The 27,876-nt window shown below is 48.4% G+C and overlaps 3 protein-coding genes and 1 non-coding gene across 10 annotated transcripts; 2 read left to right on the top strand and 2 right to left on the bottom strand.

Annotated features, from left to right (window-relative positions):
- Window positions 1-95: 95 nt before the first annotated feature.
- On the bottom strand, window positions 96-11,436 carry COG8 (component of oligomeric golgi complex 8). 6 transcript variants are annotated; one of them, XM_055297780.2, is made up of 6 exons: window positions 10,953-11,436; window positions 8,262-8,469; window positions 6,288-7,115; window positions 4,173-4,341; window positions 2,394-2,570; window positions 96-657 (listed from the first exon to the last, which is right to left on the bottom strand). In XM_055297780.2, the coding sequence occupies exons 1-6, from the start codon at window positions 11,414-11,416 to the stop codon at window positions 500-502; spliced, it is 2,004 nt and encodes a 667-aa protein (XP_055153755.2). In that variant the 5' UTR covers window positions 11,417-11,436; the 3' UTR covers window positions 96-499. The 6 variants fall into 6 exon arrangements, with proteins under 6 accessions (XP_055153755.2, XP_055153759.2, XP_055153760.1 ...); XM_055297784.2 differs by lacking the exon at window positions 2,394-2,570; XM_055297781.2 differs by lacking the exon at window positions 96-657 and having other exon boundaries at window positions 2,288-2,615.
- NIP7 (nucleolar pre-rRNA processing protein NIP7) lies at window positions 11,421-15,197 on the top strand. Of its 2 annotated transcripts, XM_055297797.2 has the most exons (5): window positions 11,421-11,667; window positions 11,787-11,873; window positions 11,975-12,113; window positions 12,944-13,084; window positions 13,297-15,197. In XM_055297797.2, the coding sequence occupies exons 1-5, from the start codon at window positions 11,612-11,614 to the stop codon at window positions 13,414-13,416; spliced, it is 543 nt and encodes a 180-aa protein (XP_055153772.1). In that variant the 5' UTR covers window positions 11,421-11,611; the 3' UTR covers window positions 13,417-15,197. The 2 variants fall into 2 exon arrangements, with proteins under 2 accessions (XP_055153772.1, XP_055153774.1); XM_055297799.2 differs by lacking the exon at window positions 12,944-13,084 and having other exon boundaries at window positions 11,453-11,667.
- TMED6 (transmembrane p24 trafficking protein 6) lies at window positions 14,545-27,780 on the bottom strand. The gene is made up of 4 exons (XM_055297796.2): window positions 24,605-27,780; window positions 22,292-22,418; window positions 20,564-20,712; window positions 14,545-15,727 (listed from the first exon to the last, which is right to left on the bottom strand). Exons 1-4 carry the CDS (start codon window positions 24,815-24,817, stop codon window positions 15,494-15,496), a joined length of 723 nt encoding a protein of 240 aa, XP_055153771.1. The 5' UTR covers window positions 24,818-27,780; the 3' UTR covers window positions 14,545-15,493.
- Window positions 18,294-18,400, top strand: LOC129457976 (U6 spliceosomal RNA). The gene has a single exon (XR_008649491.1). It is a non-coding gene; the product is annotated as a U6 spliceosomal RNA (small nuclear RNA).
- Window positions 27,781-27,876: the final 96 nt, after the last annotated feature.

The following is a 27,876-nucleotide window of genomic DNA, read 5'->3' as shown; positions in this document are numbered from 1 at the left end:
TTGAGCAGGGACTATTCTGTCCTGTTTCATTTCCATAAGCAAACTGGCGTCCAAGGCCACAAGCCCTCTGTAAAAATAAGAACTCGGCACGAATGGCCAGTCACATGCTTACCTGCATTTTTAAAGACAGCTTTCAGATATTTGGGGACTACATTATTACCAAACCTTGGCTTTGGGAGTAGATCATACAGGTCCGAGGAACTCGTGTCTACTGCAGACGAATGCAATTACCCCACCTTCCTCCATACACAATTGTTAGGAAATGTCCACTCCTTTGGGGGTGATTTTTCTCCTCAAGTTGTAGACAACATTTCGTCCATAACTGATTTCAGGGCAAACATTCCTGACATCTTCCTCCAGCTCAGTCTGCCATGCCTTGGCAATCCAGTTTCCTGTCATATGCGAGCCATCCAAGTTGATGCCAAGTAAGATGTGCCCAGCTCAAAGTGAAAGTGTTTGCGTCTTGGTATCCGGAATCCTCAGCCCCAATAACAAAGCTTTAGTCATTCACCTTCATCCAATAGACGTTTGTGAATGTCCTGCTGTCCATTTTGTCAATAAACAGGCAGCCCTGCAGGTGGTCCATCTCGTGCTGGATGATGCGGGCTGCCCACCCGCTCGCCTGCCACACCACCTGTTCTCCATTGGGGTCCAGACCTGCAAAGGAAGTTACAGCTCTGCTGAGTGGGAGCAGCTGAACTGCATCATCCTCAACCTCCTTACCCCTGCCCCCGGCCCTGGCTGTTCCCATTGACAAGAGGCAACAGCAAATGGCAAATATAGACAGCAGCTCCTCTTTTAACTGGAAAACGTGCCTCATCTCGGCCCATTACCAAGTGTTCAACCTGGTTCCCAACTCTGGTAATTAGGTTATCCAGCTAACTGTAGAGCTGACATGAGAAATCATCTTTCTACGGTGCGACCCTTCCGAACACTCCGCCCACTTCTGAGGGACCTGTGGGCTCTCAACTCCTAACAGACGTTCTGCAGCTTGAGACCCCACTGTTTTTCTGACCCTCTTGAACCGACGGGCTTGCTCTGCAGGAACAATCACCCCGATCCCAGCAGAGCCCGCATTCCGCGAGACATCCTGTGGTACCACAGGGGGAATGGCCTAGCCCCCTGGGCTGGGTCAGGCTGGGGGGCTAACCCTCACTTCTCCAACTCCACCGTGGCGCATCTAACTGGGGCCAAAGAGGGTGTTTGCCTCAGAGAGCAAGGGAGCAGAAAGCAGACGCCAGGCTGTCAGGTAACAGTGGAATTAAGGGACCTCTCCTCGCTCCTGCGTCCTATCTGAGCGGGCTCTGCCCCACAGGAGCTTCTATCTGTCCTGAGGCCTCCCCGCTCCCGCGTCCCACTTCGTTTCTGCGGGAGGTCCGGCGTATGAACCGCGACCACTTCTGCGCTCTCGCCGGAGTCGGGAGAAGAGACGCGCGCGCTGCTCCAGCCGCCCCGGCCCCTGCCGCCCGCACCTGAGATCTGCACCGCCTGGAAGCGGGGCACGCAGGCCAGGAAGCCGGCGACGCTCTCGCAGCCCTCGGGGAAGGTGACCAGGCGGCTGTCAAGCACTCGCAAGCTGGGGTTCACGAACACGCGCAGGGGGAAGGGCTCCATCTGGCGGAGCGCACGCTGGCGGGGCGGGCACTCCCGACACAGCGCCTCGGGGAGCTCCAGCACCAGCACCTGCCGCGGCACCCCCAGCTGCGGCGCGCTTAGGCCCACACAGCGCCGCCGCCGCATCACCTGAACCAGCCGCTGCGTCAGCCGCTGCAGCTCGGGCCCGCCCAGCTGCGCCCGCTCCACGGGGGCCGCCACGCCGCGCAGCACCGGATCCCCGACCTGGCACACGTGCGGGAACGGCGGTTCGGGAGGACCCAGCACCAGGCGCCTCAGCTGGCTCCAGTAGGAGCGCCGGAGCGCCGGGCCCTCGACGCCGTCCGGGGCGGCCGTGGAGCTGCAGGCCCGGGCACCAAGGGATGCCGCGCCTCCCCACGGCACGGCCGCCCACAGTGGCCCAAGACTCAGCGCGCCCCACAGCCGAGCCATGGCGGCCCCCGCAACAGTAACTCGGCCCGCCCCTTCCGGGCGCAGCGCCGGGCACGCCGGGAAGCGCCGTCGGCCAGCGAACAACTAAGCCGCGACTAGATCTCCGCCTTCTGCCTAGACTGGCAGTGAGCACCGCCCCCTTCCGCTCTCCTCCCGGGAGCGCCTTCCTGCCTCCGGAGCCCGCCCTGGACCTCCCAGGGCGAGGCAGTCCTGGCCGCCCCGCGCAGGGCACCTGACGCACCGCGTTCTGGAGGCAGGGGACGCCGGCTAGGGCCCCACGCTGGGCGGTTCCGCCTGCGTCTCCGCTCGCCCTCCCTCCGGGCAGGCTGGGCCCGCGGGCTCCAGGCGTGGCTCCTCGGCGGGCGGCTCTGGTGCTGGAGCTGTGAGCTCGGGCCCCAGCGCCTGGTCATCCAGGGTGAAGAGCGTCTCTCTCTTTGGCAGAATAAAGGCGAGGGGCTCCTGAATGGCGCCAATGTTCACATGCCCGAGGTTACTGTACTTGGAGAGCTGAGTGGGAGGAATGCCTGACCCAGACGTGGGGAAAGCAAAATGGAAAAAAGTTAATAAAACTCAATAAAGAAATTTAAGGGAGGCGGGGCGCGGTGTCTTACGCCTGTAATTCCAGCACTTTGGGGGGCTGAGGTGGGCGGATCACCTGAGGTCGGGAGTTCAAGACCAGCCTGACCCACACAGAGAAACTCCATCTCTACTAAAAATATAAAATTAGCCGGGTGTAGTGGTGCATGCCTGTAATCCCAGCTACTTGGGAGGCTGAGGCAGGAGAATCGCTTGAACCTAGGAGGCGGAGGTTGTGGTGACCCAAGATCGCGCCATTGCACTCCAGCCTGGGCAACAAGAGCAAAACTCCGTCTCAAAAAAAAAAAAAAAAAGAATTTAAGAGAAAAGAAAACAGAAGCCGTTACTATTTTTTTTTTTTTTTTGATAGAGTCTTGCTCTGTCACCCAGGCTGGAGTGCAGTGGCGTGATTGCTGCTCACTGCAACCTCTGCCTCCCAGGTTCAAGCAGTTCTCATGCCTCAGCCTGCGTGGTGGCTGGGATTACAGCCCACTGCCACCACGCCAGGCTAATTTTTGTATTTTTAGTAGAGACGGGGTTACTATGTTGGCCAGTCTGGTCTCAAACTCCCAACCTCAGGTGATCCATCCGCCTCGGCCTCCCAAAGTGCTGGGATTACAGGCATGAGCCACTGCGCCCAGCTATCAATTACTATGTTTCAATACAGCAAAAACCACCTTTGTCACAGGGAACGGGAAGCCATACTGTGAAGCAGAAGGTAACGGAGCAGCAGTGTAGGGCGCCTGCAGCAGGAACCCAGACCTCAGGTAGCACCAGGAAAAAAGCAGAGGGCAGCCAGGCTTTGCAGGTGTGATGCACTGACCCATTGCCCTTTGAGAAGCTGCGCCTCAACCAAGCCCCTCTCCCATCACAAGAGGACAAGGAAGTGAAAGTGAATTGGAAAAAAGACTTTCAGACGGGCGTGGTGGTTCACCCCTGTAATTCCAGTACTTTGGGAGGCCAAGGCGGGCGGATCACAGGTCAAGAGATTGAGACCATCCTGGCCAACATGGTGAAACCCTGTCTCTACCAAAATACAAAAATTAGCTGGGCGTGGTGGTGCGAGTCTGTAGTCCCAGCTACTCGGGAGGCTGAGGCAGGAGAATTACTTGAACCCGGGAGGTGGAGGTTGCAATGAGCCAAGACTGCACCACTGCACTCCAGCCTGGCAACAGAGCGAGACTCCGCCTCAAAAAAAAAAAAAAAAGACTGTAAAAACCGTTTCTCTAGACATTTCACATAAATGGAATCATACGTATGTGGTTCTTTTGTGACTGGCTTCTTCCGCTTAGCCACATAATATATGATTCCATTTTTATGAAATGTCCAGAAAAGGCAAATCTATGGCAACAGAAAGTAGGTTGCCAGGGGCTAAGGATGCTGTCGAGGAATGACTACAAACGTGCATGAAGGATCTTTTTGGAGTGATGGAAATATTCTAAAATTGGATTCATATTTACAAAAAAACACTGACTTGCACAAATGGGTGAATTATTTAGTATGTGAATTACATATCAGTAAGGCAGTTTACAAAATTTTCATTCTCTTACCTAAAGTCTGTGCTATCTGAGCTGGTGGAAAAAGGACTTGGAGACAGCGATTTAAATACGGAACAAGGTCTTCCAGGAAGACAGTGCAGAACTGGACGAAGAGCTCTTGCTCCCCACTGCTGAAGGCAGCCTCTTCGGCGCGATGAAAGGCCAGGATTATTTTAGTTACCTAAGAGACAAAGGCACCGTCAATCACTGGGACAGCCTATCACCACCGGGACAGCAGTGCATGAAACTAGGCAAAAAAAGGTATACCCCTCAAGTTTTCCTGAACAAAGTAATTTAACAGTACATTATTTTACTGTCTCATTTAAACTCAGAATTATGGTCGTTCTCCACAGTTGTGTCACTTTATTAATGTGAAGTTCAGACCCAACTTGTTACATTACGGGTATAGTTTCCGGTTCCAGTGGAGGAGTGTCATAAAACTATAGAGAATACATGGTTTTGGGTTTTTTTTTTTTTTAGAGAGAGGATTTTGCTCTGTCACCTAAGCTGGAGTGCAGTGGCACAATCAGCTCACTGTAGCTTCGAACTCCTGGGCTCAAGGGATACTCCCGCCTTAGCCTCTCAAGTAGCTGGGACTACAGGCCTGCAACATCACGCCTGGCTAAGTTTTAAAATTTTTTGTAGAGACAGGGTCTTGCTTTGTTGCCCAGGCTGATCTGGACCTCCTGGCTTCAAGAGATCCTCCTGCCTCAGCCTCCCAAATTGTTGGCATTACAGGTGTGAGCTACTGCACCCGGCCCAATACATGGTTCTTAACTTCCATGGAGGACCAACCAGAACTGTGCTGGATCCAGGAAAATGAAGCAAAACTATGCAAGGTTTCTACTAAGCCTCTGAGGTTTCAGAAAGCTAGAACCACTGGAAAACTGTAAGAAAACAGCTAGGGAAGAGAAGTTTCAAAACCAACAGAGCAGCCTAGCTGACACTACAGATATGTGGCATGGCGACAGGGTAAGAACACAGACTCTGGTGCTGGACTTCCTGGGTTCAAGTGACTCACACCTGTAATCCCACACTTTGAGGGGCTGTAGCAGGGGGATCACTTGAGTCCAGGAGTTTGAGACCAGCCCAGGCAACATAGGGAGACACTACCTCTCTGTAAAATAAAACACTTTTAAGAATAAAAATAAAAGAATATGCTAAAGGTAAAGGGTTTTGCAGATGTAATTAAAAGTCCCTAATCATTTGACTTAATCAAATGAATTTTTTAAAAGGAGGTACCTAAAAGAAGAGACTCAGCCGGGCGCGGTGGCTCACGCCTGTAATCCCAGCACTTTGGGAGGCCGAGGCGGGCAGATCACGAGGTCAGGAGATTGAGACCATCCTGGCTAACATGGTGAAACCCCGTTTCTACTAAAAAAAAATGCAAAAAAAATTAGCCGGGCGTGGTGGCGGGCGCCTGTAGTCCCAGCTACTCGGGAGGCTGAGGCAGAAGAATAGTGTGAACCCAGGAGGTGGAGCTTGCAGTGAGCCGAGATCGCACCACTGCACTCCAGCCTGGGCGACAGAGCGAGACTCCGTCTCCAAAAAAAAAAAAAAGAAGAGACTCAAGCAAGAGAGGAGCTCTCCTGCTGGCCTTGAGGAAGCAAACAGCCATGTTGTCAGCTGCCTATGGAGTGGACAGCCTCTAGGAGCTGAGGCTTCAGTTCTGCAATTGCAAGGAACTGACCCCCGCCAACTTGAATGAGTCTGAAATGGAGCCCCAACCTCCAGATGAGACCATAGTCCAGCCAACACGCAACCCTGTAAGACCCTGAGCAGAGAGGACCCAGTTGTGCTGTGCCTGGACTCCTGACCCACCAAAACTGGGAAGTAATAAATGTGTTGCTGGAAGCTCCTAAGTTTGTGGGAATTTGTTATGCAGCACTGGAAAGCTAATACGTGCATTACTGAATTGTTACTATAGGCAAGTCACTTCATGGACTGTCCTAGGTCCCATGAAGGGCAACTGGCCAGAGCTGCTCAATCAGGAGAACCTCCAAAACCACACTAGACCTCTCCATGTCAGCAGACACCACTGTCAAATAGATGGGTTTATTACAAAAATCTGGCCACCCATTACCAGAGAAGGTCCAGGGTAGCAGAAAACCAACAGAATGTGCTCACCTTGGCAAGGGCATCTTCCAAGGCCCCAGTCACATCCTGCGCCAGGGCCACAGGGCAGCAGAGGCGCAAATCATTGAAGGCGACCAGAATATTGTTGAGGAAGCAGGCGAGGGGTGGGAAATCTAGGAGCACCATGGGTGGCTGCAGCGTCCCCGGCTGGGCGGCTGGCACAGCAGCAGGCATGTGACTGGTGCCCAGGATGGCTGGAGCTGAGATGAGTGTGTAGGAGTTCATTTCTTCCTGGAATTTCTCCACTGTTTCCTGAATTGCTTTCTGGAAAGTGCTGATGGCCACCCGCTGGAAAACAGGAGCCAACTGACCCCGGAAATCAGCTCCCACCCGGCTGAAGGACAGCCCAAAATACATGCACTGGCCCAGCAGAGAGTCCAGGCGGCCGCCTATGCCCCGGTAAAGGTCAGTCTCCAGCGCCTGCAGGAACTGTGAGACTTTCTGTAGCACCCAGCCATGGAATATGGCACTCTCATTCACAGTGTGCTCACCCATGGCAGGAGGCAGCAGTGGGTCCTCGTCTGAGAAGATGGCACGGTACTGGGTGATGATATCAAAGAGATTGACACGGCAGGCCTCGATGGTTTTTGTGATATGGAAATAGGGATCATCATTAGGAATGGCAGTCAGGATGGACCGGAGCCAAGCATCTCGGGCCTGAAGAAACTTCACCCTCAACTCAGCCTCAGTGAAGATGTCCATGCGCCGCAGGTAGCCAATGACACGGAGGCAGGCGGGAAGCTGGATGTTGGTCCTCAGTTGCTGGATCAGCTGGCTTAGCATCAGCTGCATGGACTGGCGCACTTCGTTCACGATGCCCTGACAATACACAGAGAGAGTCACACTGCGCTGGGAAGGATGCTTTCTAGAACCCATTCCGCTAACTCTGACGACTGCAGACCAACATTCCCATGGCTTTCCTGAAATATGAAGTAATTTCCTAAAGCTGATGCCTGTACATTCACCAACAAAGATCAGGTTAGTTAACTCTCTTGCTTAAAAAGCTTAAAACTTGGCCAGGTGCAGTGGCTCACACCTGTAATCCCAGCACTGTGGGCAGGCAGGTCACTTGAGGTCAGGAGTTTGAGACCAGTCTGGCCAACATGTGAAACCCCGTCTCTACTAAAAATATAAAAATCAGGTGGGTGTGGTGGTGCAGGCCTATAATCCCAGTTACTTGGGAGGCAGAGGCAGGAGAATCACTTGAACCTGGGAGATAAAGGTTGCAGTGAGCCAAGGTCGCGCCACTGCACTCCAGCCTGGGCGACAGAGCGAGACTCTGTCTCAAAAAAAAAAAAAAGCTTAAAATCCTCCAGTGACTTCCCACTGCAATCAAGAAAATTCCAACCACTTGTTGGGACTTACACTGGTGGCCCTACCTCGTTCTTCATCTTCACCTGCTTCCTAGTGCTCTCCCACTGCTACAATCCATTAACCCTGGCTGCCTCTGTATCCCTTAAACACCTCAATTTCTGCCCACTTCAGCTCTCTCTACTTGTTCTTCGCACTTTCTGGTTTGCTCTCTCCCCAGATCTTTGTGGGCTGGCACCTTCTTCTCATTTAGGTCTCAGCTTAAATATTACCTCCCCAGAAAAGTCTTTCTTGATCACCCTAAAGAAACCTACCCTAGACCCCCTCTACCCCATTCCCTGTTTTTTTCTTCAGACACCACTATCTGAAATGATATCATTTATTTCTTTGTCAATTATCAGACTTCCTATTAGCACGTAAGCTGCATGAGAGCCAGGACCACTTTATTCACACTGTATCCCCAGCATATAGAGCAGTGCTTGGCACATGATTAGTATGTATTTTGAACAAATGAATGTTTTCCGTTCAGGCATGCCTGGCTAGCAGAAACTGATGTGAAACATGCAAGCGTTTCTACCTAAAGCTTCAGTCTTGACCACAGAATAAATGATTACAAGAACATTACTTTGAGTCCTCTCTGGGCAAGTTGGCTACCTGGATGACAGGGATGGAAGAGTATTTCCTCTCCAGTCGGCGTACATAGGCTGCAAGCTCCAGGGCCTCTTCATAATAACTGTTCCGGACACAGGTGTCCATGAGCTGAGGAATCTCCAGTATTTCCAAAATTTCTGTGTGCCGGTTTAAGGTCAGGCTATTCATCCGGCGGTTGGAGCTGATCTCCTCAGCTTCCTTCACAAAGTTCCTAGTAATAATCAGGAGAATGTTGGTCCTTCACTGCTCTGTACCCAAACCTTAGCTACAGTTACCAAGCACCTGCTATGAACATTGGGCTGGATGATCTGATTTATTCCTCACACCCCACCTATAAGGTAAGTATTATTACAACTGAGGAGATTTTTAATCCCAGAGAGGTTAAGCAACTTGTCCAAAAACATACAATTAATAAATCTAACAGATGGAAATCCAGATATGCCACTTGCTGGCTGTGGAAAGGTACTTGGCCTCTCTGAACCTATTTCCTCATTGGTAAAACAGTATATAGGGCCAGGCGCAGTGGCTCACACCTGTAATCCCAGCACTTTGGGAGGCTGAGGTGGGCGGATCACTTGAGGCCAGGAGTTCAAGTGAAACCCCATCTCTACTAAAAATACAAAAAATTAGCCAGGCGTGGTGGCACGCGCCTGTAGTCCCAGCTACTTGGGAGGCTGAGGCAGGAGAATCACTTGAACCCAGGAGGTGGAGGTTGCAGTGAGCAGAGATGGCACCACTGCACTGCAGCCTGGCCAACAAAGCAAGACTCCATCTCAAAAAAAAAAAAAAGTACATAGGACCCTCCTCATAAGTGTGTAAGAACTAAATGAGATGATGTGTGTGAAGCATTTAACACAGAACTTGAAACAGAGCGAATGCGTCAAAGTAAAAATAGTAAAAGAGACAGAATTAAATATTTAACAATAGCTATCATTATTTTCATAATGAAGCACTAACTGCCTAGAATCCACACCCTTTCCCCATATTCCCTCAGGTCTTCATCTTCTCCTATGCTAATGTTCAACCATAGTTCCTGCCACAGTCTACTTTCAACACTTCTCCATATTTGCAGAGACCTGCTTTATCAAGTCCCCTATCTATTCTGGAGCATGGAAGGGTACAAAAGCTGCTGTCAAATATCCAAAGGCTCAAAAGAAAAATTAAACTTTAATCATGAAAAGCTGGAAGGCAAAACTAGGGATAATGGACTGAGGATCTATGGAGACAGAATATGACTCACAAAAGACTTTTTTTTTTTTTTTTTTTTTTCAGACGGAGTCTTGCTCTGTCACCAGGCTGGAGTGCAGTGGCACGCACCATCTTGGCTCACTGCAACCGCCGCGTCCCAGGTTCAAGTAATTCTCCTGCCTCAGCCTCCCGAGTAGCTGGGACTACAAGCGCGCGCCACCACGCCCAGCTAATTGTATTTTTAGTAGACACAGGGGTTTCAGCATGTTGGCCAGGATGGCCTCGATCTCTTGACCTCGTGATCCGCCTGCCTTGGCCTCTCAAAGTGCTGGGATTACAGGTGTGAGCCACCACGCCCAGCCTTTTTTTTTTTTTTAAGACACAGTTTCACTCTGTCACCCAGTCTGCAATGCAGTGGCACAATCAGAGCCCACCGCAGCCTCGACCTCCTAAACTGGAGTGCGGTGGCACAATCATGGCTCACTGCAGCCTCAATCTCCCGGGCCCAACTGACCCACCTCAACCTCCTGTGTAGCTGGGACTACAGGCGCACGCCACCACGCCCAGCTAATTTTTTATTTTGTAGAGACAGGGTTTTGCCATGTTGGCCAGGCTGCTCTCGAGCTCCTGGGCTCAAGCCTCAGGCTCCCAAAGTGCTGGGATTACAGGCTGAGCCACTGCATCCAGCCGTCCAAATGGAGAGACTTTTTGATATCTGATGCCCTCAAATGGGAGGATTTCCTTGTCAGCTTCCCATCAATGGAAGTTTTGAAGCAGATGACCTCCGGTCCAAGCTTTCGTATAAAATAAGTATATAAATGGGCACATATATTCAGCTCACACCTATAATGTTAACTATGTCAGACCCGCTAATAAGAGCTTTGCATGAATCCTTTTTCTTTAGTGCCCACAACAGCCCTTCGAGGGAGGGACGTGCTTCTGGGCAACCAGTTCTGAATTCGAAACCTCCTAGCTGTGTCCTTGGACGTCACTAATCTCTGTCTTGACTTGCTTATATGTAAAATGGAAATAACAGGGCTGGGCGCGGTGGCTTATGCCTGTAATCCCAGCGCTTTGGGAGGCCGAGGCGGGCAGATCGCGAGATCAAAATATCGAGACCATCCTGGCCAACATGCTGAAACCCCGTCTCTACTAAAAGCACACAAAAAAATAGCGGGGCGTGGTGGCGCGCGCCTATGGTCCCTGCTACTCAGGAGGCTGAGGCAGGAGAATCACTTGAACCCAGGAGGCGGAGGTAGGTTGCAGCGAGCCGAGATCTCGCCACTGCACTCCAGCCTGGCGACAGGGCGAGCCTCCGTCTCAAAAAAGAAAAAAAAGGAATAACAGTACCTACCTCGAGGGCTGTTGTGAGGTTTAAATGGATTAATAAAGCGCTCAGCAGAGAACCTGGAACGTGGTAAACGCTTTATAAGTGTTAGTTATTTCTACCATCGTAAACGTCAGCTTTTACAGTTAAAAGCCCCTTTAGCGCCAGGCGCATCGCACCTGCAGCTCTGCTGGAAGCTGGGCAAGCGGTCGAGCAGGCGGCCGAGAGACGCCTCCACGTCGCCAAACAGGCGGTGGATGCGCTCGGTGCACTCGGCGCCGCGGATGAAGGTCTTGTAGTTGGCGAAGGCCAAGTCGCGCGTCTGCTGCAGCAGCTGCGCCCGCTCCTCCGCCAGGCGCTCGGGCTCGCGCCGCAGCCGCTCCAGCCCAGAGCCGCTCAGCTCCCGGAGGTAGCGGCCCACATCGGGCCGCTCGCGCCACTGGGCCTCGGGGAAGCGGTCCCGGAACAGCGACGCCAGGAGCCCCTCATCCTCCACCTCGCCAAGAGCCGCTGCCGTGGCCGTGGCCATGGCTGACGATGGGATAGTCGCCGCGGTCGCCATCTTCCCAGCAACAACGTCACTTCCCCTCCGGACCACAGGGGGCGCTGACTCCGAATTTAGGACAGGAAGAAACAGGCACATTTCCGGTCTCTACGTTTTCTCATCCGGCCGGCTTGCTTTCCCCGGCGGTCGTCCAGACTATTGGGCGCTAGCGAGAGGAACTATTGGTACGGGGCTAGAGAGGAAGGCTGTGGGGTTGCCGGGGAGCAGCGAGCGACCGACTTCCGTTTCCGGTTAGCAAGGCACGAGGATCCGGTGTTCCAACCCGGGGGAAAAATGCGGCCTTTGACTGAAGAGGAGACCCGTGTCATGTTTGAGAAGATCGCGAAATAGTAAGAGCGCGCGGGGCGGACGCGGGAGTGTGTGGGCGTGGTGGCCAGGGGTGGAGTGGGGGCGCGGTGCCCAGACCGCTCCGTTCGGTCGCGGCCTCCAGTCCTCCTTTTGCCTTCAGCATTGGGGAGAATCTTCAGCTGCTGGTGGACCGGCCCGATGGCACCTACTGTTTCCGTCTGCACAACGATCGGGTGTACTATGTGAGGTGAGGCGGGGCCGGGCAGGCAGCATGGACCCAGGGGAGGGGGGTCCTGGGTCCCACCAGCCTCCTTCATCCGCAACCTTGCTTTCCCTTTACCCTTTTAGTGAGAAGATTATGAAGCTGGCCGCCAATATTTCCGGGGACAAGCTGGTGTCGCTGGGGACCTGCTTTGGAAAATTCACTAAAACCCACAAGTTTCGGTTGCACGTCACAGCTCTGGATTACCTTGCACCTTATGCCAAGGTTTGTGGGGTGGTTTCCAATTCTGCCACGGGCGATGAAGTCAAGGATTAGGCAGATTGTCCGGCAGCTTCTCTCCCAGAGTCCCAGACAGTGTGCTTGGAGGAGTGTCAGCACATGGAGATGTGTAGAGGTCTTGCAGCTTGGGCATGGTCAGGGCTATGGGATAGGAATGCTATGTGGCTGCGTAGGGTTAGTTTTCTCCAGCGAAGTAGAAAAGCCTAGGCAGACCCAGCTAGAGATGAGAAAGCAAATAAGTGGCAGCAATGAAGACAACGGGGTCCAGAAAAAGAGCTGTTAACCTGGCCATAGAAGATGGTCCTTGTAGAGTTGAGAAAATAACTTTTTGCATTTCTTTTTCTTTTTCGCTCTGTTTTTTCTTTTCATTTCTCTTTCTCCCCACACAGTTTCACTCTGTCGCCCAGGCTAGAGTGCAATGGTGCGATCTCACTGCAGCTTCCGCCTTCCAGGTTCCAGCGATTCTTGTGCCTCAGTAGCTGGGATTACAGGCATGTGCCACCACACCTGGCTGTTTTTTTCTGTGTTTTTAGTAGAGACAGTGTTTCGCTGTGTTGGCCAGGCTGGTCTCGAACTCCTGGCCTCAAGTGATCCACCTGCCTCGGCCTCCCAAAGTGCTGGGATTACAAGCGTGAGCCACTGCACGGGGCAACTTCCTGCATTTCTGTTCAGGAGATGGACAGTTTGAGGAAAACATGAGTCTCTGTTTCCCTTAAAATTATTCAGAAAATTATTCACAGATCCGGCAGCTAGCTTGTCTGCATGGATAGAAATAGTAACGTTTTTATGTTTCTTGGATTTTAATTCTCTTATAGTATAAAGTTTGGATAAAGCCTGGTGCAGAGCAGTCCTTCCTGTATGGGAACCATGTGTTGAAATCTGGTCTGGGTCGAATCACTGAAAGTACTTCTCAGTACCAGGGCGTGGTGGTGTACTCCATGGCAGACATCCCTTTGGTGAGTAGAGATGGTAGGCATTACAGAACTCAAGTACTCTTATTCAAGAAGGATATGTTTTCAATCTGAGTGCTTGAGAGAATAAATTCTCAGCACGTTTTGAATCCCAGAAAGACCAGAACTGTATTTTTTCCGTCTTTGTTATTTCCAGCCCTCAATATGGGCATATTGAATGACTTCAGTGAGTTAGTGTCTCTTCTTTTGAATCCCAGGGTTTTGGGGTGGCAGCAAAATCTACACAAGACTGCAGAAAAGTAGACCCCATGGCGATTGTGGTATTTCATCAAGCAGACATTGGGGAATATGTGCGGCATGAAGAGACGTTGACTTAAAACGAAGTCATTGCAAGGACAGACGGCTGTGTGGAAGGGCCGAGCTTTGTTTCCTGTGTTTGTGTGGACTCCACCATCATGTTGAAGTTTGTCAACACTCTGACCTCTTCAGGGACTTATTTACTGTACTCTCGATCACTGACAAATGCAGGCTGGATTCTTATTATATACAGAGATGGCTCAAAAATGGGGTTTCAGATCTTTGTGACGAAATAGAATACTCTTGTTTCATATTTGAATCAGAGGGCTTCTTGTTCTGAGAAATAGGTTCAAAATCATTGGAACTAGGAACAAGAATAGCTTATTGTTATCTGTGATAACACTTTGTTTTCTAAACACAAGGATTTTTTTTATTAATATGCAACATAGACATTGCCATAACAGAATAATAAACCACATGTGGGGTTTTAAAAATGAAATTTGGCTAATAAGAGCAATTCAGCTATTTTTCTATACAGTAATTAGTGTGTGGTATGGAAGAAAAACGGGTTCAAACCCCACTTCTGCCACCTACCAGCTATATGGCCTTGAATGAGTCATTCAGCTTTAATAAGGTTCATTTTCTTCTGCTTAAAAAGACACGAAACTTAAAAAACAGCTTTGGCCATCTACCTGAGAATTCGAAATTCTGATTTTTGGAATTAGAAATCATGACTGTAGGCTGGGCACAGTGGCTCACGCCTGTAATCCCAGCACTTTGGGAGGCCAAGGTAGACGGATCACTTGAGGTTGGGAGTTAGACCAGCCTGGCCAACGTAGTGAAACCCCATCTCTACAAAAAAAAAAAAAAAAAAAAAAAAATTAGCCGTGTGGTGGCACATGGCTGTGTTCCTAGTTACTTGGGAGGCTGAGGCAGGAGAATGGCTTGAACTGGGGAAGCAGAGGTTGCAGTGAGCTGAGATCGTGCCATTGCACTCCAGCCTGGGCACAACAGAGTGAGACTCCGTCTGATTGTAAAGCATCTAGTACAGTGTACAGTGCCTTGGAAATGATAAATATGGAATAAATGGTAAGAATTATTTTTATATTATATAATGTATTCCTGTTATTAAGTGTAGAGTTTTATGAGTATAATTTGATTATATTACTTTCTTTTTTACACGCTGTTTTCTCAGTATTTTTCTTGGATGGGATGATCCTAGGCTGGAAAGTTTTTTTCATCACTATGATTTTATAAAACATAATTTTTTCTATGAACCTTTACTTTACTTACTTGACTGGATTGGACTAAAAGCACTGATCAGAGACCGCAACATAAAAATTCAGTTCCTGGCCGGGCGCGGTGGCTCACGCCTGTAATCCCAGCACTTTGGGAGGCCGAGGCGGGCAGATCACGAGGTCAGGAGATCGAGACCATCCTGGCTAACACGGTGAAACCCCGTCTCTACTAAAAATACAAAAAAATTAGCCGGGCGAGGTGGCAGGCGCCTGTAGTCCCAGCTACGTGGGAGGCTGAGGCAGGAGAATGGTGTGAACCCTGGGGGGCGGAGCCTGCAGTGAGCCGAGATCGCGCCACTGCACTCCAGCCTGGGTGAAAGAGCGAGACTCCGTCTCAAAAAAAAAAAAAAAAATTCAGTTCCTCTGTCCTTCCCCATGCCTCCCAAAGTTATTTTAAGATCCTTAGAATATTTCTTTAATATTTTATAGACAAAAAATTTAAAGACTACCTGTATTGCAAAATTAAACTATTTCTTTAATGAATATATTGCTTATTTTAAGTTCCAAAGGTGAAGTCTTTAAGAATAAAACATTACCAACTCCTGCTTTTATATGTAAGCAAACTTGATTGTGGCCTCTTTCAGTTCGTCTTCCTTCTAAGATTTTCTGTTAGCCTTTAAGTAGACTCAATGAAGGCTAAGGGACTGCTATATGATGAACAGTATTTTGATGCATACATTTAATACATACTTCTTCAGAACTTTTTCGTTGTTATTATTTTATTGCCATTTTGCTTTTTTAGATGTGTGCAGCAGACTAAAGCATTAATGAGATAAATTGATTTTTGTCCCATAACATTACAAAGCTGATTCGGCTAAGCCCCAGAAGAAAAGAGCCAGGGTGCTATAGTCACCTTAGCTTAGCATCTTGGCTTCTTTGTGTCTGTAGTTGTTGGAACATTGAAGAGACGCTTCAAGAAATACAGTTGCAGGATCCCAGAAAGAATAATAATGAGGCTCTGGGCTGTCGACCACCAGTTCACGTAGTTATAGTTTGATTGGATAAGGAAAAAGTCAGCCATTTTCCTCATCCGGGCAAAGTTGTAGTATCGCCACATGTGAAAGATATTGTTCTGCACCTTTTGTGTGCTGTCCTGTGAGAGAGAAAATTTTAAAGGGGATTCTTCCAAACCCCTCCATCTAGCCTCACCTGGGTGCTCACCAGCACTAACCTATCTGGAAATCAAATAATTTACCCATATGATTTTAAGATGTACAGTACTATTATAGTTGTTGATAAATGTTGTGTTTGCTATGTATGAAATATGGTCTGGACTTGAGTTTAAAATTTTTGTTTTTGTCTTATGAGACAGGGTCTCACTTGTTTGCCCAGGCAGGAGTACAGTGGCACAGTCACAGCTCACTGCAGCCTCAACCTTCTGCGCTCAAGTGATCTTCCCACCTCAGCCTCCCTAGTAGCTGGGACTACAGGCACATGCCACCACACCCAGCTAATTTTTGTTTTTGTTTTTGTTTTTGTTTTTTTTTGTAGAGACAGGGTTTTGCCATGTTGCCCAGGCTCATCTCGAACTCCTGGGCTCAAGAGATGCACCCACACTGGCCTCCCAAAGTGTTGGGATTATAGTCATGAGCCACTGCCCCGGCCTTTTGTTTTGTTTTGTTTTTAAAGAATGGAAAACTTCAGTTCTCAAACTAGAGAGCTCTTCCAGAGAACCTCTAGATTTAGATGTACTCAGCATGTCGTTACCATTCCAGGTGATGTTTTATGTTCTCTGTATATGGTAGAAGACAAGGGCCTGTGGACTTTTTATTAAAAGGCCAGATGGTAAATACTTTTGGCTTTGCAGGCCCTTGTGACTGCTGAACTCTGCCATTGTAGTACAAAAGCAGCCACAGACAATATGTAATTGTCAAATGAGTATGGCTGTGTTTCAAGAAAACTTCCATTTACAAAAACAGGCAGTGAGCTTTTGTGCATTTAGGAGAGATTACTAAGAAAGTGAAAAGTGGCTGGGCTCGGTAGCTCACGCCTGTAATCCCAGCACTTTGGGAGGCCGAGGCGGGCAGATTACCTGAGGTCAGGAGTTTGAGATCAGCCTGGCCAACATGGTGAAACCCCGTCTCTACTAAAAATACAAAAATTAGCCGGGTGTGGTGGCACACGCCTGTAATCCCAGCTACTCGGGAGGCTGAGGCAGGAGAACTGCTTGAGCCCAGAAGGCGGAGGTTGCAGTGAGCTGAGATCGTGCCACTGTACTCCAGCCTGGCCGACAGAGAGAGACTGTGTCTCAAAAAAAAAAAAAAAAAAAAAAAGCAAGTGAAAAGTGGCTGGGCATGGTGGCTCATTCCTGTTAATCTTAGCACTTTGGGAGGCCAAGTTGGGCAGATCACCTGAAGTCAGGAGTTCAAGACCAGCCTGGCCAACATAGTGATACCCCATCTCTACTAAAAATACAAAAATTAGCCAGGCATGGTGGCACACGCCTGTAATCCCAGCTACTTGGGAGACTGAAGCATAAGAATCACTTGAACCCGGGAGGCGGAGGTGGCAGCCAAAATTGTGCCACTGCACTCCAGCCTAGGTGACAAAGCGAGACTCTGTCTCAAAAATAAATAAATAAATAAATAAATAAATAAATAAAAATACAAAAGTTAGCTGGGCATTGTGGCACACGCCTGTAGTCCCAGCTACTCAGGAGGCTGAGGCAGGAGAATCGCTTGAACCTGGGAGGCGGAGGTTGCAGTGAGCCAAGATCACATCACTGCACTCCAGCCTGGGAGACAGAATGAAACTCCATCTCAAAAAAAGAAAAAAAGTGAAAAGACATTGCCAGAATGAGAGAAAATATCTGCAACTCACATATTTTAGGAGGGATTTGTATCCAGAATATATAAATAAAATTCAACAATAAAAAGACAATTCAGGCAGGGCTTAGTGGCTCACGCCTGTATTCCCAGCACTTTGAGAGGCTGAGGTGGGCAGATCACAAGGTCAGGAGTTCAAGACCAGCCTGACCAACATGGTGAAACCCCGTCTCTACTAAAAATACAAAAATTAGTTGGGCGTGGTGGCACGTGGCTGTAATGCCACTTACTCAGAAGGCTGAGGCAGGTAGAATCACTTGAACCCAGGAGGCAAAGGTTGCAATGAGCCGAGATCATACCACTGCACTCCAGCCTGGATGACAGAGTGACTCTCTCAAAAAAAAAAAAAAAAAAAAAATTTAAAATGGGCAAAGGATTTTCATTTTTTTCAGATAGGGTCTCACTGTCACAGCCTTGACATCCTGGTTTCAAGCAATTCTACCTAAGCCTCCCAAGTGGCTGGGACCACAAGTATGTGCCACACCCGGGTCATTTAAAAAGTTTTTTTGTTTGTAGAGATGGGGTCTTACCATGTTTCCCAGGCTAGTCTCAAACTCCTGGGCTCAAGCTATCCTACCTCGGCCTCGCAAAGTGCTGGGATTACAGGTGTTGGGCCAAATGGCCTAGCCTAAAATGGGCAAAGGACTCGAATAGACATTTCTCCAAAGAAGATAGAGAGATGGCCGATAAGCACGTGAAAAGATGCTCAACATTATTAATCATTAGGGAAATGCAACTCAAAACCACAAGATAACATTTCACACCCACTAGGATGATTGTAACAAAAAAGACAATAACAAGTGTTGATGAGGAAGTACAGAAATTAGAACTTTCGTGCTCGCTTCGGCAGCACATATACTAAAATTGGAACGATACAGAGAAGATTAGCATGGCCCCTGCGCAAGGATGACATGCAAATTCGTGAAGCGTTCCATATTTTTGAGAACTCATGGACACAGGAAGGGGAACATCACGCTCCGGGGACTGTTGTGGGGTGGGGGGAGGGGGGAGGGACAGCATTAGGAGATACACCTAATGCTAAATGACGAATTAATGGGTGCAGGAAATCAACATGGCACATGGATACATATGTAACAAACCTGCACATTGTGCACATGTACCCTAAAATCCTAAAGTATAATAAAAAAAAAAAAAAAAAAAAGAAATTAGAACTTTCATACACTGCTAGCAAGAGTTTAAAATGGTTTAGCCACTGTGGTAAACAGTCTCCAGTAATTCCACTTTCAGGTATACACAAATGAAAACATGCTAACACAAAAACTTCCATGCAAATGTCCATAGCCGCATTATGATAGCCAAGAGGTGGAAAAACCTAAATGTCCATCATGTCCATTAACTGATGAATGGATAAATAAAATGTGTATCCATAAAAGAGAATATTATTCAGCCATAAAAAGAAAAGTACTGATACATGCTACGACATGGATGAACGTTGAGAACATGCTAAATTAAGCCAGTCTTGACTGGGCGCGGTGGCTCATACCTATAATCCCAGCACTTTGGGAGGCCGAGGCAGGCCTGTCACCTGAGATCAGGAGTTTGAGACCAGCTTGGCCAACATGGTGAAACCCTGTCTCTACTAAAAAGGCAAAAATTAGTCGGGCGTGGTGGCAGGTGCCTGTAATCCCAGCTACTTGGGAGGAGGAGAATCACTTGAACCCTGGAGGTGGAGGTTGCAGTGAGCTGAGATTGCGCCATTGCACTCTAGCCTGGACAACAAAGCAAAACTCCATCTCAAAAAATAATAAAAATAAGCCAGTCACAAAATCCCATGTACTGTGTGATTCCACTTAAATAAAGTGTATATAGGCCAGCCACAGTGGCTCAAAGTGCTGATTAACCTCGGCGCAGTAGCTCAAAATGCTGAGTAATCTCAGCTCAGTGGCTTAAAGTGCTGAATCTCAGCACTTTGGCAAGCCGAGGTGGGAGGATTGCTTGAGTGCAGGAGGTTGAGGCTGCAGTGAGCTGTGATCAAGCCACTGCACACTGCAGCCTGGACAACAAGAGTGAGACCCTGTCTCAAAAATTAAGTATAGAATAGGTAAATCTATAGAGACAGTAGAACAGTGATAGGCAGGCCTGGGGTAATAGAATGGAGAATGACTAATGGGTAGTGGGATTTTGGGGGGTGGGTGGGTGATAAACTTCCAGAATTAGATGCTGATAGTTGCATAGCCTTGTGAATATACTAAAAAACCACTGACATATACTTTTAGATGGTTTACGGTGTATAAATTATATCTCAATTTAAACAGGCAATGGGCCAGATTTGGCCTGTCAGCCATACATAGTTTGCCAACCCTTGGTATAAAACGAAGATGGAATTTCAAGAGCTTCAAGTTATTATTTATTTATTTATTTATTTATTTATTTATTTATTTATTTTTGAGACGGAGTCTCGCTCTGTCGCCCAGGCTGGAGTGCAGTGGCGCGATCTCGGCTCACTGCAAGCTCCGCCTCCCGGGTTAACGCCATTCTCCTGCCTCAGCCTCTCCAAGTAGCTGGGACTACAGGCGACCGCCACCATGCCCGGCTAATTTTTTGTATTTTTAGTAGAGACGGGGTTTCATCGTGGTCTCGATCTCCTGACCTCGTGATCCGCCCGCCTCGGCCTCCCAAAGTGCTGGGATTACAAGCGTGAGCCACCGCGTCCAGCCTCGAGTTATAATTTATTTTGAGACGGAGTCTCGCTGTATCCCAGACGAGTGTAGTGGTGTGGTCTCAGCTCACTGCAACCTCTGCCTCCCGGGGTTCAAGCGATTCTCCTGCCTCAGCCTTCCAAGTAGCTGGGATTACAGGTGCGCACCACCATGCCCGGCTAATTTTTGTATTTTTAGTAGAGATAGGGTTTCACCATGTTGGCAAGGCTGGTTTCAAACTCCTGACCTCAGGTGATCTGCCCGCCTCGGCCTCCCAAAGTCCTAGGATTACAGGCGTGAGCCACCGTGCCCAGCCAAGTCATAATTTATTAAGAAATTCACATCCCCTTGCCTGTTTGGTTTCTACCTAAATGAAGTCATCTTCCCTCTGAAGTTAAAAATCAGTTTCCACAGATGTTTCTCTTCCACAAAACACTTCCTTACCTCTATTGCATCCAGAGTATCATTCAGTTGTTTTCTTTCCTTCTGTTTGTGGTCAGTCTCAGGGCCCTCATAGAAGACTCCAAAGTTGAGGTACACTTGCACAGAACCGAAGTGATTATGCTGATTACTTAGACAAAGCTGATAAAAACCTGTAGGATTTCTGAGATCATTACCAAGTCTTTGGTCTCCTCCCCTTTGTTAAGGATTCCCTGGAGGTATCTGTCCTCTAGTTTTGGGATTCTACTACAGGACCTTTTTACTTGGAAAGTACAAAGATCCCGTTTTTGACACAGAAGACACGGACTTTATGTTAAACTTATGCTAAATATTACTTATTATATTTGGCCAAATTTTAGTAACTAGTTCTTTCCATACTGGGTAGTGGCAAACAACGTTTTCTCTTTTCCAACATATAATTCCCACATCTTGTATTAAGGAACTCCTGCTCAACAGATTGAGTTGAAGTTAAGAGCACAGTGTTTGCCTGGTCCTTGTACACCATTAGAGCTAGGGACACCATCTTGAACTTGAAATTAGGAAAGACAAAAAAAAAAAAATGGATGCATAGTGCATGAAAGCAGCTCTCCTGGAGTGATTGCCTCCAAGGCGGTCTGTGCAGTGACTCATGGTTTGGGACATCTGTTGGGGCTGGGGTTGCCTCCTTTTGTGTGTGCGGGGGCGGGAGGGGGTGGCAGACGGGAAGGATCGAGGTGGAGAGGACCTGTGGAAGATGGGTGGGGTGGGATTAGAAAGGTTTGGCAGTGTGTGAAAGTCAAAATGATTGGAAGGCACTACTGGCATGTAGGGGCCAAAGATGTTCAATATCTTTTTTTTTTTTTTAGACGAGTCTCGCTCTGTCACCCAGACTGGAGTGCAATGGCACGCTCTCGGCCCACTGCAGCCTCTGCCTCCTGGGTTCAAGCGATTCTCTTGCCTCAGCCTCCTGGGTAGCTGGGATTACAGGCGCCTGCCACCATGCCCAGCTAATTTTTGTGTTTTTAGTAGAGATGGGGTTTCACCATATTGGTCAGGCTGGTTGCGAACTCCTGACCTCAGGTGATCTGCCCGCCTCGGCCTCCCAAAGTGCTGGGATTACAGGTATGAGCCACCGCGCCAGGCCTGTTCAAGATCTTTTAACACTGATACATATCCTGTGCTTCATAGTGAAGGACTGTCTGATGTCCCTGTTGAGAAAATGTCTTTTTTAGTGCAGCTGGCTATGAAAGAGGGCAGTTAAGACACTGGTGCTGTCCAAAGTGGAACAGGCTTGAACTGGCTGGAGGAGTGCTTTGTTGTGGAGTGTGGATATCTCACATGGATATCATGCATTGTCTTTGGTTCTGAATCTGCTTTTAGTAACTGACTCAAATATTCTGATGACTGGAAAGAAATGCTTCCCTGTAATCCATGTTAATTGGAATTCTGTATTATAAATGGGTCTCTGTTTTTTGGTTACTTTCCCAGAATCTGATCAACTGGAGATGATGAGATAAAATTGAGCTGCTGAACCCTAGAGTTAGAATGCTCACCTGGAGTGTTGCCCCCAGATCGTCAGTAGACTGCCACTTGGCATCCTTGGAGGTCAGCAGTCTCCAGGAACACTGGTTTTTGGTGTTAAAGGCTGAATTTTTTTCCTACTGTTTAAACATCTCTGTATACTTCCTCATTATTTCTCTAATTTCATAGGACCCTATGATTATTATAATAGCCATGGTAATGAAAACAGACCTGTCTCTTGGGTAGAGAAGTTAATCTGGCCCCGGACACCCTGGGAGGTGTCTATGAGAAATCCCTGTGGGTTATGTGCCGTGGCAGCAACATGCCGGTCATGTGACATCCCCACTGTCCGCTGAACCTGCCAAGACACATTAAATAGGTAGCAGAACCCCTGCTACATCGCGAGGAAGCCAGCTGACTGGTAAGAGTGACGTCCAACAGTCATGAGCACAGCGGTCTCTGTCTGGGGTGGGACTGCCCAACCCCCTGCTGGGGTTTGGAATTGATTGGAGGATTCTGAGGTGTCACAGTGATGGTGTTAAGGGGAGGCAGCACAGCATTGCTCAACGTCTGCAATGTAAGAAACAGTACAGCAGGACAAAGAACTGCCCAGAATGCCAACAGCACCCGTGTGAAGAAGATATGCCTTGCTGGGACCACACAGCTGGTGTGGATCCGTTAAAATGTATGATTCTGGGCTGGGCACAGTGGCTCACGCCTGTAATCCCAGTACTTTGGGAGGCCAAGGCGGGCAGATCACAAAGTCAGGAGTTCGAGACCAGCCTGGCTAACATGGTGAAACCCCGTCTCTAGTTAAAAAATACAAAAATTAGCCTGGCATGGTGGCATGCGCCTATAATCCCAGCTACTTTGGAGGCTGAGGCAGGAGAATTGCTTGAACCCAGGAGGCGGGGGTTGCAGTGAGTCGAGATCGCACCACTGCACTCCAGCCTGAGCAACAGAGCAAGACTCTGTCTAAAAAAAAAAAAAAAAGTACGATTCTGGCTGTAGAATTCTTTTTTTTGAGATGGAGTCTTGCCCTGTCACCCAGCCTGGAGTGCAGTGGCGCGATCTCGGCTCACTGCAACCTCCACCTCCCAGGTTCAAGTGATTCTCCCGCCTCAGCCACCCAAGTAGCTGGGATTACAGGCACACGCCACCAAGCCTGGCTAATTTTTGTATTTTTAGTAGAGATGGGGTTTCACCATATTGGCCAAGGTGGTCTCGAACTCCTGACCTCAGGTGATCCGCCTGTCTCAGCCTCCCAAAGTGCTGGGATGACAGGTGTGAGCCACCACACCCCGCCTGGCTGTAAAGTTCTTGAATGAACTTGCTTGGTGGTTGAGCTCCCCAATGATGTCCCAGATTTGGGCATTTGCTGCTTGGCAGTGCACACCTACAGCAAGCACTCCATGGACACTCGCTCCCAAGCTAGATCTTGATTAGCCCAGGCCATAGTGAGCTTAGTAGTGGCTGCTGTTCTAATAGAAATTCAGAGGTAAGAAAAGTCTCTGATAAGTTTATTAAAATAAATGTTGTTACACTGGAGTGGAGTAAGATCAACAAACTCTATTACTATGTAAACAAAAATTAGAAAGTTAACAGATTTCTAAGATAAAGAGCAAAGGAAATGAACAGCCTCTAACTTTCATATGGAGTTCACCATCCTTGGACAGCATGATATAAAACCATAGTATGGATAAAAGTACTTGACCTTTGAATAGGTAACTTGAAAACACTTACCGTCCTAAAAAAAAAAATAGGATTAACTGGCTGAATACAGAAAACTTGAGCTAGTGAATCTCTGATTTGCCAGAATTGCTCCTAAAGGCAGCAGAGCCTTTACTCCCCCACCCCCATAAGCTGAAGCAGCTTTCTTTGAAATCTCTGGATCAGTCTCCAAAGCACCATTATCCATTTTGTTTTTTTTTTTTTTTTTTTTTTTTTTTGAGACGGAGTCTCGCTCTATCGCCCAGGCTGGAGTGCAATGGCGCAATCTCGGCTCACTGCAAGCTCCGCCTCCCGGGTTCACACCATTCTCCTGCCTCAGCCTCTCCAAGTAGCTGGGACTACAGGCGCCCGCCACCACGCCCGGCTAATTTTTTGTATTTTTAGTAGAGACGGGGTTTCACTGTGGTCTTGATCTCCTGACCTCGTGATCCGCCCGCCTCGGCCTCCCAAAGTGCTGGGATTACAAGCGTGAGCCACCGCGCCCGGCCAACATTTTGTTTTAATATATTAAAAATGTATTCTCTCCCCTCTCATCCCCAAATCCAAGTACATGTAATGATTACCTCTTCAGGGAGAGTGCCCCATGGCTTTAAGAGTGGCCCCTGATGTGAGAAGCCAAACCATATGTTTTAGCTCCTGTTGGTGATTATTCACCCAGCTGGAGTTTCCCTCTAACTGCAGGTCCATTTCATTAACAGGTGGGGAATCACAGCACAATAAAGGCAACCAGACCTTGTTTTGGCCTAAAATCTGACCCAATTTATGAGCAAAGGAGAAAAAAAAAAAACCCAATATGGCCAGTCACCCACGTACCTCATAACTGAAATAGAAGTATCCAGTCTGGTGGGCAAATTGCCAAAAGCATTCCGTGCCTCCTGGAGGCATCACGATGCCAAAGTCATATCGATCAGCTCCACGGAAGAGTGGCTGGTCCCTAGAGCCACTTAGAAATTCTGTCTTCTGGCTCCTGGCAGACGTCACTAGATTCAGAACGACCAGCCCAGCCCCAAAGAGCAAGGGGGACATGCCGCTTTCTGGAGCCTCCTCTGCAGGTGAACTGCTCGCAGCCCAAGGGAGTCAAGTCGTTCAGACAACTGCTGGGCTAATGATTAACTCCACAAGTCACATTTAGGCCCATTTCAGGGCCACACATAGATATTCATAATAGAACTGCCATGATACTCCCATATTTGGCTCACAGTAGGAAATTTTGCTTTCACCTCAAAAACTCAGTGGCTTACCAAACCTACTTCATGGGTGCTACAGAGAATCTATCACCTCAGAAGAGGTCTTTCCACCCTTCATTAGGGCTGTCATTTTTTAGTTCCTGCTTCTTGGGGATATAATACTGGATAAGTTTACAACTTTCTGAATATACTGACAAAAAGTTGGCTGGGGAGATTGTTCTCTTACATCAAATTGCTCCTATAAACACATGGGGCAACACTTCTCTATGCCCAATGCTGCAACTCAGAGCAAATCACAGCATGTGTGCGCAAAGGTGTAAATGGATGAATATAGTGCCAGGATGGTGCTCAGACCCCTCCACTGACAGTCCTTGTCCTGATGCCTTCCACCTAACAGTCACCTAAAGCTATCCAAACCCACCGAAAGAATTACATTATCCAAAGCCTCAATGTTTCCTTTTTTTTTTTTCTGAGGGAGTGTAGCTCTGTCACCCAGGCTGGAGTGCAGTGGCACAATCTCTGCTCACTGCAACCTCCACTTCCCAGGTTCAAGCGATTCTCCTGCCTCAGCCTCCCGAGTAGCTGGAATTACAGGTGCCTGCCACCACACCCGGCTAATTTTTGAATTTTTAGTAGAGACGGGGTTTTACCATGTTGGCCAAGCTGGTCTCAAACTCCTGACCTCAAGTAATCCGCCCGCCTCGGCCTCCCAGAGTGCTGGGATTACAGGCATGAGCCACTGCGCCCGGCCTTGATCTTTCTTTTATTCAGGTCTTCTTCAGCACCCATGGGGGGAAAAAGCTATCCAGAACCCACTTAAAGACAATTATATTATTCACATCCTTAATCTTTATTCTTTTATTCATGATTTCAACACTCACCTCCTTCATGGCAGGCACTGAGCTAAGATTTAACTGCATCTTATTTTATTCTCACAATAGCCCTGCAAGGGAGGTATTGTGAGCTCTGGCATTAGAGATGAGGACACAGACATTCGGAGATTCCAGTGGTGGCTCATGCTCCCACAAGCATACCTGGCAGAGCTGGGTCCCTGGTGGAGGCTCATGCTCTTAACCACCAGGCAGGCCAGTGTTTCTCATTCTCAAGCTCTCAGTCTCTGAGTTCTGACACTGCCTAAACATTTTTTAGTCATATCTTTTTTTTTTTTTGCTTCCTTGAGATGGTATCACTCTGTCTTCCAGGCTGGAGTGCAGTGGCACAAACATAGTTCACTGCAGCCTCACCCTCTCGGGCTCAAACAATCCTCCCACTTCAGCCTCCTGAGTAGCTGGGCCCACAGGAGTGCATCACCACACCTGGCTGATTTTTGTACTGTTTGTAGAGATGAGGTTTTGCCATGTTGCCTAGGTTGGTCTCAAACTCCTGGGCTCAAGTGATCCCCATGCTTTGGCCTCCTAAAGTGCTAGGATTACAGGTGGAGCCACTGCGCCTAGCCTTAGTCATAACCTTAAAAACAAAACACAAAACAGCATTAACACCTTCCAGCAATTATTTGCATTGACTCAAAGCATCACAGGCTAAGTAGGCAGAAAACAGACTCTATACGTGTGGTTCAGTTCTAGCAACGGCCAAATGACATCACAGCACTCTGGGAGCACAGTGGCTCTGTGGCAGTCTCGCTCAAGTGACAGAAGAGTCTGGGAACTTCTATCAGCACACGTGGCATAGGCATCCCCCACCTGAGTCGCACCACCGTCGCAGTCCTAGTACTGGTCACGTCATAAGCAGTGACTTGGTTTCGGCGAAACAATCGTCAGTTCATAGTAAGTTTTATAGTTCTACAGAAGCTGTAAGCATAGTTTTATCTTTGTATACATTTCAATAACTGTAATAAAAACAACACTGAATTATGTGAAAAAATATTAATGAACATAAGCATTCTCAAGTTTAAGAAACACTGATGCCGGGCGCGGTGGCTCACGCCTGTAATCCCAGCACTTTGGGAGGCTGAGGAGGGCGGATCATTGAGGTCAGGAGATCGAGACCATCCTGGCCAACATGGTGAAACCCCATCTCTACGAAAAATACAAAAAATTAGCCAGGTATGGTGGCGGGTGCCTGTAGTCCCAGCTACTCAGGAGGCTGAGGCAGGAGAATGGTGTGAACCCAGGAGGCAGAGGCTCCCAAGTTCAAGCAGTTCTCCTGCCTCAGTCTCCCGAGAGGCTGGGATTACAGGCGCCTGCCACCATGGATGGCTAAGATTTTGTATTTTTAGTAGAGATGGGGTTTCACCATGTTGGCCAGGCTGGTCTTGAACTCCTGACCTCAGGTGATCCTACCCTTCTTGGCCTCCCAAAGTGCTGGGATTACAGGGGTGAGCCACTGCTCCCAGCCAGTTTTGTTTTGTTTTGAGATAAGAGTCTCGCTTTGTTGCCCAGGCTGGAGTGCAATGGCATGATCTTGGCTCGTTGCAACTTCCATCTCCCGAGTTCAGGTGATTCTCCTGCCTCAGCCTCCTGAATAGCTGGGATTACAGGCGCTCGCCACCAAGCCCAGCTAATTTTTGTATTTTTAGTACAGACAGGGTTTTACTATGTTGGCCAGGCTGGTCTTGAACTCCTGACCTCAAGTGATCCTCCTGCCTTGGCCTCCCAGAGTGCTGGGATTACAGGCATTAGCCACCATGCCTGGCCTAATGGATGAATTTTAAAACTGTAGCATTTCTTTAAACCTTGCCTTTCACTCACCCAGAAGTGAGAAAGGGGGAATTCTTTTGTCCCCAGAAATGATATATGACGAAACTGAAAGGTTAAGAGGAAACTTCCACATCATCTGTTTGACATAGCTTCCAAGGATTAAAACATTCAATAAAGTCTGACATCAGCTTCTTGATCAAAATAGTTCAGCAAAGTTTGTTCAACATTTTGCTACCTCCCT

This window comes from Symphalangus syndactylus, chromosome 11 (genome assembly GCF_028878055.3).
Source record: "Symphalangus syndactylus isolate Jambi chromosome 11, NHGRI_mSymSyn1-v2.1_pri, whole genome shotgun sequence".
In the NCBI taxonomy this organism is placed as follows: Eukaryota; Metazoa; Chordata; class Mammalia; order Primates; family Hylobatidae; genus Symphalangus; species Symphalangus syndactylus.
This window is presented reverse-complemented; position numbering and strand designations above follow the sequence as displayed.